Below are 13,122 nucleotides of genomic sequence, written 5' to 3' on the forward strand. Positions count from 1 at the left end.
TGGTGAGAATGTAGAGCAAATGGAACATTGCTGATAGAAATCCAAAATGGTTCAGCCATTTTGGAAAAAGTTGGGCGGTTTCTCAGTCACCACATGATCCAGCAATCACACTCAGGAATTTACCCAAGAAAAACGAAAACACATATCCACACAAGAACTTGACACACAAATATTCCTAGGAGCATTATTCAGAACAGTTCAAACTGGAAACACAAAAATCCATAAATTTGCGAATTCATAAAGAAATTATGATACATCCATACTATTGATACTAGCCAGCAATAACAACTAATATTAATATATCAGCAACATTCTATTAGTTAAAAGAAAACAAACGCAAAAAACTACATGCTGCATGATTCCACTGATAGGAAATTTGACAAAAGGTATTAACTGCAGCAACAAAAAGTAGACCAGTGGTTTCCTATGGCCAAGAGAAGAGGACCAACTACAAAGAGGCACAAAGAAGCTTTTAAGGGTGATATTCTATATACATCTTGAATAAAACAATTTTGGTTAACTATTAAAAATATGGCTAGTTTTATTACTAAAAATACTGTGAAATATACAGAAATGAACAACAACAAAAAAAACCCCAATGGACTTAACTAGACAGCAGATTGTTGATACAACAGAAAAAATTTATTTCAAAATGGACTTCAAGAGAGGGAGAGAGAGATCCCAAGCAGGCTCTGCACTGCCAGCATGGAGACTGACCCCACAACTACGAGATCATGACTTCAGCCAAAATCAACAGTTGGATGCATAACTGAGCCTCCCAGGTACCCCTAGGTAGACTTTCAAAAAAATATTTTTAGTGGGCTATACATAAAAGTAAATGCAAAGAAATCAAACTGTATCCAATAATGTCACTGTTAATATTAATAGGGCAAAGCAAAAAAGAAATTATGTTCCTTTCCTTAGGAACTAAGATTTTTAGCCTAAAGGAAAGAATAAAATCAAAGAAGGAGACTTTCATAATCTTAAATTTGAATAAAAAAATCAATATAAATTCTTGATTTAATTTTGCCTTTATAAAAAATATTTATTTTCTAGTTCTATCTTCTGGAAAAGCCTCAAAGTATGATAACCCATTAGCAAAGAATATCCATGGCATCCAGATTCTTCTACTCAAAGGGATTAGGGCTCTTTGGAAAAATGGCTGATTTCCGGTTTGGGGCAGAAAACATACAAGTCTAGGGTACCTTGTAGAGGCAAAAAGTAATCAGGTTACAAAAGAGTAACAAGATTGTATCAAGAGGATACATACACTACCAACTTGGACGGACTACCATTGGGCAAAGATGGGACAATTTAAACTTCAAAAATAATTATCCTTACCATATATTAAAACACAAAGGCACAGAAATCTATTCATTCACACTAACATTAAGAAATGAATAGATTCATTATAATACGTGCATCAGTTTGACACCTAAATTGAAAGATCATTGAAAATGGGATAACTAAACATTATGTGCCTCCTGATGTGATGCTGTACTATTTGCATAATCTATGAAGTATCCTTGTTGCTTACTCCCAAAACTGAACTTCAATATCATTAAGGTTCTAGATCTAATGAAGAGTTTACAGAAAAAAAATGATGAAGAGAGGAACAACTTAAATGACATTAGAAGGAAAAGACCCATGAAATCTAGAATATGGAACATTCTATAGGAAAACACATTTCCATTTCTATAGGAAAAGAGGGGGAGAAGGGTGAAGAATCATAGATTGAGACATATGAGACTTATCAACCAAAGCAACTGCAAACTAACTATACAAATACATTTTTGAGACAATCAGGGAAATATGAACATTGAATAGGTATTAGATGTTGGGGGAATAACTTATTAATACTTATTTTGATATAGATGATAATGATATTCTCATTATTTTTTAGAAGTAATTTGTTAGAGACAGACACTAAACGTTTATGGTGAAATGATATAAAGTATGAGGTTTCCTTCAAAAGTATTACAGCCAAAAAATAATAAAAAAATGAAAGAGGAAGGATTAGAGATAAAATAAGACTGGGAAAATGCTGACAATTCTTGAATCTGGGTGATGAGTACTTCTATCTATTTAAAAATTTCTTTAGTAAAAAAGTTCATAGGGAGATAAACATATCCTTTTATGAAATTTGTTAAGAACACTCACTAATTGTGGTTTAATTCTGCACTATTATAGGAAATTCTACACATTTTATAACAAGTCAAATAATATAAATGTATATTTAATGCAATCTGTAAATCTCATGTCTATCATATAGATTAAAGGGATAAGAAAAAAATATCTGGAAGGAAATGGAGACAGAATTTCAATTACTGATTTAGAAAACTTCCTTAAAAAAAGGCAGTGGAATAATTGCTTAAGTAGAGATATTAACCAAAATATTCAGCTTAATAAACTGAAATAAAATTTCCTTACCAAAAGGCAAATACTTAAATAACTGAAAAGGTTCTTTGGTTCTTTTAAATCATAAAATCTACAAAGAACTGCCATTCTATTAAAATTCATATTATCTGTTATCAGGAGTCAAAAATAACACTCACGTTTTGAAGGAGTTGCTCAAACCAGTCATATCCAGTATCTCTGCAGGCTGCAACCTAAATGGGAAAATATGGTGAAACTATCAAAATTAAAAATTTACTTAAAAACTGAAAAAAAAACAACCCCAAAAACTTTGCCAAGATTTAGCTTGAGGTATACAAATGTCTCATTTTTCTCAATTTAAAAAATTATTTTTAAAGTAAACTATTCTTTTAGTAAGCTAATAATTTATCAATATTAGATAATTTTGTTCTAAAAATATCTTAGAATATATTCAAGAAATTAGTTTAATGTATTCAAATCAAATACGATATTATAGGAAAAGTGGGTTGGGGGATGAGGAGTGAAATAGGTGATGTGGATTAAGGAGTGCATTTTTGTGATGAGCACCAGCTATTGTATCAAAGTGTTGAATCACTATATTGTACAACTGAAACTAATATTACACTGTATGTTACCTGGAATTTAAATAAAAACTTTATAAAAATACAGTATTACATTTTGAATAGTAACTTATATTGGTCAGAAAAATGTGTAAGGTTTAAAACAACACAAATAGAAATGTTTGCTTATTATTTTCCTCCTAGATAGCAAATATAAAGATATGAGTGAAAGACAGATGAACCTGTAACTGATAATAGATAATTTATGTTCAAAACATTTAAAGTATTCTAGGCCAACAATATTTATTGTGCATGTGTATAATTAAACATAATTAATCTTAATTCATGTTTCCTGAAAAAGCACTATCTCATTTTAGGTTGCTATCCCTGGGCTATTGTTAACTATTCATCTACTTCTGCTTCCCCTGTCAGTTTCCAATCACTGGAGGAATCTGGAGAATTTCAGTATCACTGCTTAAGTCAATGAATGCTAAGAAGTAGGGCTATGCAAAAATACCAATTTCATCTTCCTTGCCTCCCTTGAGGATCTCCATAAGGTAAGGGAAGTACAACTGACCCATGAATAACGCAGGGATTAGGGATGCTGACCCCTGCACGTAACTCTGATGCCCCCAAAACTTAACTTTTAATAGCCTATTGGTGACTACAAACCTTACCAATAACATAAAGTTGAGTAACACATGTCAAATGTATTTCAGACTGTATTCTTAGAGTAAACTAAAGAAAATGTTATTTAAAAATTGAAAAAGAAAATACATTTATGGTATTATACTGTATTTGTTGAAAAAAAATCAATGTATAAGTGGACCTGTACACTTGAAGGGTCAACTGTAGTATTAAATGTCAAGATTAACAAATATCTCATCATCATCTCTCTCTGTGTAAGATGGGGGAGGCCTCAACTAGGTTTGTGCCCACAGGAACCACACCCTTGTTCGAATCCTTACCACATCAGTGATGTTTAAAATTTTCCTCGTCATTGCTTCTTTGTCATTGTGTGGAGTTGGAGTAAACCAGAGTTTTTGGAATGTTTCATTTACTAATTTCTAGAAAAAAGAAAATTTCAAACTACACAACTACAACAAACATGGCAAAATTCTCAATCCCAAATTCTCATTAAAATCCAAAGTTGGGGCTCCTGGCTGGCTCTGTTGATAGAGCATGCAATCCATAATCTCTAGTCATGAGTTTGAGCCCCACATTGGGCAAAGAGCTTACTTTAAAAAAAGCCCAAAACAAAGCTATAAATAATGAATCAAAACACAAACTAACAGAAATTTTGGCACAAATTCATCAATTTTTGAAAACAAGCATCAATTAATTTTTCAAAATTATAATCTTTTTCAATTAGTAAATTTTTTAAATTTTTAACGTTTTTTTTTTTTTTATTTGAAAGAGAGAGACAGCATGAGCAGGGGAGGGTCAGAGAGAGGGGGAGACACAGAATACAAAGCAGGCTCCAGGCTCTGAGCTGTCAGCACAGAGCCCGATGTGGGGCTCGAACTCACAAACTGTGATATTGTGACCTGAGCCAAAGTCAGACGCTTAACCGACTGAGCCACCCAGGCGCCCCTTAATTAGTAAAGTTTTAAATAGGTGGCATCTGTGTAGTACATAAAGTTTAATTTTTTAATATTTACTTATTTTATTTTTGAGAGAGAGAGAGAGAGAGAGAGAGAGAGACTGACCACGAGCAGGGGAGGGGCAGAGAGAGTGAGAGACACAGAACTTGAAGTGGGCTCCAGGCTTCGTACTGTCAGCACGGAACCCAATGCAAGGCTTGGACCCCAATGCAAGGCTCGAACTCACAAAACATGAGATCATGACCTGAGTTGAAGTCGGATACTTACGGACTGAGCCACCCATATTCCCCACACCTTTTTGATCAAACTAAAAAAGATTTTTACTACTTTTGGGGTGGGGGTGGGAGAGAAAACTGCTAAAAGAAAACCAAAACAAACAAAAACAAACACTGGGACAATCATATACATATAAATTCACTAATGAACTCAAATTTACACTTTCAACAAAGTATGTAACTTAGAAAACCAATACATACCATTTGAAAAATAACTTTAATTTGATAATAAACTTGCTGCATATAATGTAATTACTACAATGACATTAAATATAATTGAATTTGATGAGAAAGATCAGATTTTATTAATATAAGATCTATATAATTATTGTATAATTTATTAATATAAGATCTAGAAATAGGGGCACCTATGTGGCTCAGTCGGTTAAGCGTCCGACTTAGGCTCAGGTCATGATCTTGCGGTTCATGGGTTTGAGCCCCACATCAGGTTCTGTGCTGAGAGCTCAGAGCCTGGAGCCTGTTTCAGATTCTGTGTCTCCCTCTCTCTCTGCACCACCCCCTACTCATGCTCTGTTTCTCTCTGTCTCAAAAATAAACTGTATAAAAAAATTTTTTTAAAAAGAAGTAAAACTGTATAAATGTTATGTCCTTTTTGAATTGATTATCTAAAAATGCTGATTGGCTTGTAAAGGTTTTGCATACACTTACACGCATTTTACATATATTTTACAAAATGTAGCTAAAATAAACATTTAAATTATTTAAAACATTAATGAAAAATGAATCTTAAAATAGTCATCATTTCCTCTTACCTTAATGCCCTCTTCATCATTGACTCTGCGAATCATTTTTACACACATTTCTGTAATTTTTGGAAATGTTGGTTGCTCAATACAGATGTCTCTTAGAATCTTTATTACCCTTTTCCTGACACTGATACCAGTATCCTAAGAACAGAAAAGTATTTTTAAACATCAGAAAACTCAAGATGCTCAGGTGTATGAAATGTGCTAACATGAAATCAGAAAATAAATACCAACAAGCAGCATATTGAATATTTATTAACATGATAAAGATGGTCTGTCTGTATGTTTACTCTTTATATTCTTTCTTATTAATGTTAATATAAATATGGATTACTATACTGTTTTACTTTTATAATATGATATCCAATACATGCAAAAATATTGAGTAACACTGAACATGACACTAGAATATAAACTTGCCAAAATTAAATTGGATAACAAATATAAAGCTTTTTAGAATAGTACCTGGCACTTAAACAGCATAGGAAGTATTCTTAACAAAAATGTTAAACCTAAATGTAATCAAACCACTGCCACTATGAGGAAATAACAAGACTGACCTGGTTTTTTTTTTTCCTTTTCGTTTTTCTTAAGTTTTAAGAGAGAGAAAAGAGCACATGCAAGTGGGATAGGGGCAGAGAGAGAGGGAGAGAGAGAAACCCAAGCAGGCTCCGCGTTGTCAGCAAAAAGCCTAACAAGGGGTTCGATTCCACAAACCATGAGATCATTTACTGAGCTGAAATCTAGAGCCAGATGCTCAACCGACTAAGCCACCCAGGTACACCTGACATGGTCTTTTTAAATGTAAGGGGGGGAGTTTATAAAAGAGTACTCTAAATTTTAAAACATGATCACCAAATGTAAAGTATAATTATTGACTGGATTTTGTTAAAAAAAAAAAAAAAAAAAAAGGAAAATTAGAAATCCCGCCCCCCCTCCAATTTTTGGGACACCTGGAAAACTGAATGTCAACTGGTCATTAGAGAATATTTAGGGAGTGTTAATTTGGTTGAGTGGATAATAGTTTTTGTTTATAAGGACAGTACCCACACTCTTTGGAGAGGCAGGCTGAGGTATCCATGGAAGAAGTAGCAAAATGTGTATGATTTAAGTAAACTAATTTAGCAAAAAAATATAGATGAAATATGGTGTTACATACTTGAGTGTTCACTGCACTATCACTCTTCATAAATTTTCATAATTAAATAGTTTTGGAAATAAATAAAAAGCACTGGACATTTAATGAACAAAAGTATTTCCATTATATAGTCCGACAATAATGAAAATATTTTAGGATATATTGCTTGGGTAGATGCTATTAGATTTCTTTAAATTTAGGGATCCTATTGATTTTGCCTTTCATTCTTGAAAAAACTAAGGCACTAACACAAAAACATTTTTTCTGTTTCAAACAAGATTTTATGCTAGTTGAAGTTGCAATTATCTTTAACTCCCAGTCATATAAAAATCTGACACTAGACTAAAGGTGATAAACTCTTGTCACTGTAACAATGCCTATTCTAGTGCTTAATAATGCATTTCTTTTAAGTTACAGATGCTCAAGTGGATGATGTGATTCCACAGACATTTTGTAATACCAATGTTTCCGGTTTCCTTTTATTTTCCAGGGAAAGGCTTTAGAACCAGAGAATTACATGACATACAATAAAGGAGTACCTTAGAACAGTATTTCTTATTTTGTTCATAAGACTCAAATGGCTTTCTGGTTTAATATGCATGTATCTACATCTTGTCATAATTCAGCTTTAAGGAAATATGCAGATACACATAAAGGATCCAAAAATATTGTCAGATACCAAAATTCTGCTCTTAGTTCTAATGAAATAATTCTTATTTATATACATCCATATAAATTTAAACTTATTCGAAGTTCCTGTCCCCAATATTTATGCCATTGTAGTTCCCATCATTTACTCATTGTAAACTTGCATCATTAAAATGCAGTAGTAACTGAAAAGAGGAGTCCAATTTTCAACACTGACTTGTTTTATAGTATTGAGCAGTCCTCCTCTTGAAACATGTCCTTCAGGGTGCCTGGGTGGCTCAGCTGGTTAGGTGTTCAACTTCAGGTCATGATCTCACAGTTCACTGGGTTCAAGCCTCATGTAGGTTTCTACGCTGACAGTCAGAACCTAGAGTCTGCCTCAGATTCTGTGTCTCCCTTTCTCTGTCCCTCCCCGACTCATGCTCTTGTCTCTCTCTCTCTCACACAAGAAATGAATAAACATTAAAAAAAAAAAGAAGAAGAAGAAACATGTCCTGCTTCCATTCTTTTTTTGGGGCTGTGGCTGAGCTGGGCTTGAAATCTGTGTCCCCTTCCCCCGCTGGCACACTGTCCAATCGTTAGGATCCTTAGCTTAGCTCAAGGTAGGGTAGGAACGGAGGAACTTTTTTCTCCTTTCTAAATCTGGGAGACTGGAGATTAGAATCTGCCCAATGTTCTGCTGTCCAGCCACCACTTTCTGGATTTGATTCTTGGCACTTGATACCTGTCGGCTTTCCCCTGCCTTCCAACCCACTGAATCAGCACTACAGAGTTACAACGTAAGCTTTTAGTTTTCAATTTGGTTTAAATTGTCTTTAGGTATGTGTGTGTGAAATAAACATGGAAAGGTTTTTCTGGCGTGACGGAACACGTCCTCCTTTAAAAGCTGCTATAGTATAGAGATTAGGCAATATAAATATGTAATTGATACTTTTCTAGCTTTACAATTAAAAAATCTGATAAAAGAAAGGCAAAATTATATTTATGAATCATAATAAAAATGACCAAACAACATACCAAAATTCTTTCAATCAGCATATCATAATACTGCTCAGCAAGCTGAGGTCGACAAAGAACAAATCGACCCAGTAATTCTACTGCTGCTTCTCGAACACTCGTGGAGTTATCCATTAATCGTCCATGAACTCCTCGCTGCATATCAAGCTAAAGGAAAATAAAGAAAATATAATTTATACTACCAAGTAGAGCTAATATTTTAACTTGAATGCAATATTCAAATGAGAACAATCATTTGTGCTCTTCTTTACCCTTGCTAGAATACTCGGGTCTACAGCAACAACCTCAGATAAACACTTCATGGCTTTTGTTCGAACGGCAATTGCATTTTCACCAAGAACTCGAAGGATCTGCCAAGTAAACATCAGCATTTTCATAAATTTTAGAACACATAACAATTAACAAAATACAGCATGAAAATATACAAAAAAATTAAAAATAAATATTGGATTTACCTCCCTTTAATTTTTATATGAGTAGAAGATGTTATTTATTGATCCAAAGTTTTAACTTGAAGGTCAGTACAGTAACGGAGGCATTCTATACCTTAGGGCCTTTTCTTTATCCTGGCATTCTCAACTAAACCTGTTTTTTTATTGCTATGCTTCACATGCAAGGATGTGTAGCCCCACTAAAACCTTGCTATGACTACCTAATTCAGAATATTTAGTATTAGTTTGGTAATAATTTGGTAACTGAATACTTTACTTTTATTACATCAACCAGTCATCAGATATATTTATCTGATATATTTTACATATATCCATTTATCTGTAAAACATGAATCAATATGTAAAAGGCATGTAAAAAAAGACATCTTAATAAATATGGGACAGAGAAACAAATGCTACTCTCAGGCTCTTTTAAAATATCTGTTCTAAACAGTGAATAGACATCATATACTATTCCACAAATATCCATAATTAGAAAAATCAATATCATTGTACAAGGAATTCTGGTCTACTTTACCTGTGTCAAATAAATATCAAAGCTCTGGGCAAACGGCCTCATAGAGGCCAAGTATCGAACAATCAAGCAAGCATCATCATAGTCCACAGTATCAGAGTTCATCCTAAAACAAAAAGTCATTAAATTATAATTTAATTAAGGTTTTTGCAAAGTAGAGAGATATCAATGAGATAACTAAAAAAGTAAAGATGCTTTCTCTCTGGATCTTACTTTAATGTGCTGAACTGCGAAGGTGTGGTTTTGATAATGCTTCTAAGAAACTTTTTCCGGTTTTCAGCTCGATGCATGATTTGACCAGTTGTCTCAACTTCCTTTGCATGATGTGTTCCTTCAGATGATTCTTCATCTTTTTGTGATTTCATTGCTTTTTCTGTTTCTAGAGTTGTGTCACGAAACCACTGGGCTATATAGAATTTGCGAGAAAACTGAAAAGAAAATAAGACTTGAAGTTGATGAAATTAAAGGAATTTTTAAATGAAACTTCCAATCCACTGATAAAATGCACACAATCAGGAATCAATATTCAGGTGTATTTTAAACCAACTTCCAGCAGATAAAAACAGATTTTAAGAAAGCTAGAAGATTTGAATATCTAAATGATAGAAAACTTATTTTACTTTGTCTGAATACTTGTATTAATTATGTCAAAAGATTAATTTGATAAACACAACTGTATTAAATCAAGAATACTAATATCAATTACTTAACAAAGGAAAGCATCACACATAGGTCACTAAAATTAGACAGATGACAGTTCAACTGGAGAAGTTTAGAACAACAGGATACAATGCCAAAGGTAGAAGACTCCAGTTACTTTCAAAATACCACTTACTTCTTCAAGAAATAGATAGCGAATTATTACTGAAATACTTTAACACGGAGGCACACCTATTATCTGCTCCTTTTAATGCAGACTAAAAGGCTGCAGTAGTTGACTGAATAGTTACCTTCAACCTCTTTCGACTGTATATCCTATTAGTAAAAACTAAAAATTAAAAAGCACACTGGGGCGCCTGGGTGTCTCACTCAGTTTAGCGTCTGACTCTTGATTTTGGCTCCAGTCTTGATCTTGCCGTTTGTGGGATCAAATCCAATACTGGGGTCTGCACTGACAGCAGAGAGCCCACTTGGGATTCTCTCTCTCCCTATCTCTGTCCCTCCTCCACTCTCTTTCTCTCAAAATAAATAAATAAAACAAAGTGTCCTAATACATGCAGTGTTTTTTAACACAGTTTGTAGGTCTTATAAATGAGCCTATTATACTAATAATTTGGATACAAAATTTACATAAAAATAGAAATAAGGGTTGTACTTAAAAAGAAATATACACATAAGATTCTAATAGCTTCTTTTTATATGCTCCTAGATCATCTGAAGCACCATCTGGGCCACGTCCACTGTGAATAGCAATGACCTAGCTCAGTCTCAAAGATAACTTACAGAAAGATTTCTCCCTGTCAAACCATTTTAGTATAATACATATCTATGCCAGAATTCCATGGAAGACAAACCAATCTATAACCATTCTCTTTAATTTACATCATCATCAAGTACCCCTATGTTTTAAAAATCAGTACTCCAAGCAACCTTCCTCTTTGTGACACTTCCCAATTTTCTTTCGGGCCCAATTTGAATTTGATGTGTTATCTCCAAAAAAGGAAGAAAAGATTCTTACCACTAGTGAAGGATCAGTCTCAGTGTTTTCATCCAAGTAATCAAGCAATGCTTTTTGCAGTTGTTGTATTTCATCTTCTCCTCCTGAAACCTACAAAATAAACCAAGTAAGAACAAAAATAATATTACTAGTGTATTTTAATAAATTTAGCTAGTTATAAATACAAATCTAGGAAAAAACTGATAAATGATAAAAAATGAAAATATAAGAAGAGCAAATAAAAGAAAAAAACAGAAGAATGCAACTTCACAAAACACATTTATACTCATAGCTGAGAAGGGCCCTTTTGTTTCTGAATTAGTGTCATCTTTCTTTGAAGGATGGCACATAGGTAGCAGACATAAAAATTAACAGAATAATATGTTAAGTATTCAGAGACAGGAAGGTCCTACATACTGGTTTTCTATTTGGAAACAAAGAGACAATTCCAAACTTTTGATTTAAAAAAGGAAACTTTTATCTGTTTTACTATATGCTATAGGTTTCTTTGAGATACTTTAAAACATTCTAGAAGAGAAATACTTGTATTTATAATATAAAAATTGGACTTTATGTAGGATATTAAATATACAGTAATAAGTGAGTTGTTCACTTATCTAGGAACAGAAGGGTACTGAATCTTTAGGTCCTGTAAAGAACAAGACACAGCCAGAAATTAACCGAGCTGACATTAGTGTTTATAGCTTATACTCTAGCTTTACCATATGAAATGCCAGTATGGTTTAGAATATCTCTAAATAGGGACACCTGGGTGGCTCAGTCAGTTAAGAGTCTGACTTCGGCCAGGGCATGATCTCATGGTTTGTGAGTTCAAGCCCTACATCAAGCTCTGTGCTGATAGCTGAGGGCCTGAAGCCTGCTTCAGATTCTGTGTCTCCCTCTCTCCCTCCCCCATTCAAGCTCTGTCTCTCAAAAATATTAATAAACATTAATAAAAATTTTTTAGAGTATCTCTAGCAAAGATTTTAATAACCCATGTTCTCAAAGTGGGTGATATGGAAAAATTCATCATAGTATTGTAAACTGTAAACTTCCAAGAGCAATGTGGATGTATGTCAAGCACTGTAAGAACACCTACAAATGACCCCTCCTTTCAAGTTTTACAGTGTACAATCTACATAGTCACATGTAACAAATAAGTCATAGGTCCACTCTAAGAAATACTGAAAGCCACTTGGTACCTAGATCTTGGTTTCTAAATTACCATTCTCCAATAAAAACAACCTGTAGTATTTGGTGAAACAGCAGATTCCAGGGCCAAGGCTAGGAAAGTAAGAGAAGATTGGGGACTGTGAAACATCTTGTACCAAAAAGTAAGAAAATTCTCAAAGAAAGATGGGAACATATTAAGAAGATACAAAAGCCAGCTAAAAGGGGCTCTCACAGGTTAATTCTAGGACAATTAGAACATTAAAATAATGATGGCAATAAATTATAACCTAGGAAATTGAATAGGAATGGCAGTGCTATATTAAATGGTAGTATTACATTAATGGTAATTCCTTGCTTTTGATAACTGTACTGTGGATATCTAAGCAAGAGTTGTTGTTTGTAAAAAATATACACTAAGCAGGTTCTTAAACTTCAGCACTCATTACAGCCACCTTGAGGGTCTATCAAAAAACAGTGCTGGGCCCCACCCCCAGAATTTCTGATTCAGTAGAAGAGTCCTGAGAATTTGCATTTCCAGCAAGTCCCTAGGTGATGTTAATATTAGTGCTTCTTGTCTAGGGAATCATACTTTGAAATTCAAGGGTATTAGGGGCATTAATTCTGCTCAAATAGTTAAAAAAATGACACACAGATACGCAAGCATATATATTTGAAAAAGAAATGTTACATAAAGATAAAGCAATGTTACAAATGGTCAACAATTAAGAAATTTGGGTGAAAGGTTTGTGGGAAGTCTTTGTACAATTCCTAGAACTTTTCTAGGATTTTAAAATTATTTCAAAATACAAAGTATAATAAAAAATATTAGAGGGATTTCTTTTTTTAATCAAAAAAAATTTTTTTTTAATTTTTTATTTATTTTTTGAGAGACAGAAAGAGACAGTGGGAGCAGGTACGGGTCAGAGAGAGAGGGAAACACA

The 13,122-nt window shown here is 33.5% G+C and overlaps 1 protein-coding gene across 3 annotated transcripts in view; it reads right to left on the reverse strand.

The window, feature by feature from the left end:
- NIPBL (NIPBL cohesin loading factor) overlaps positions 1 to 13,122 on the reverse strand; it is a 197,250-nt gene that overhangs the window by 35,595 nt on the left and 148,533 nt on the right. For all 3 annotated transcript variants that reach the window (XM_029940989.1, XM_029940986.1, XM_029940988.1), the window contains 8 exons: positions 11,030 to 11,119; positions 9,565 to 9,779; positions 9,355 to 9,457; positions 8,637 to 8,735; positions 8,386 to 8,532; positions 5,589 to 5,723; positions 3,905 to 4,003; positions 2,556 to 2,609 (listed from right to left, as the gene is read on the reverse strand). In XM_029940989.1, the coding sequence (XP_029796849.1) occupies positions 2,556 to 2,609; positions 3,905 to 4,003; positions 5,589 to 5,723; positions 8,386 to 8,532; positions 8,637 to 8,735; positions 9,355 to 9,457; positions 9,565 to 9,779; positions 11,030 to 11,119 (942 nt within the window). The remainder of the gene's footprint in view (positions 1 to 2,555; positions 2,610 to 3,904; positions 4,004 to 5,588; positions 5,724 to 8,385; positions 8,533 to 8,636; positions 8,736 to 9,354; positions 9,458 to 9,564; positions 9,780 to 11,029; positions 11,120 to 13,122) is intronic.

Source organism: Suricata suricatta, chromosome 6, assembly GCF_006229205.1.
Source record: "Suricata suricatta isolate VVHF042 chromosome 6, meerkat_22Aug2017_6uvM2_HiC, whole genome shotgun sequence".
In the NCBI taxonomy this organism is placed as follows: Eukaryota; Metazoa; Chordata; class Mammalia; order Carnivora; family Herpestidae; genus Suricata; species Suricata suricatta.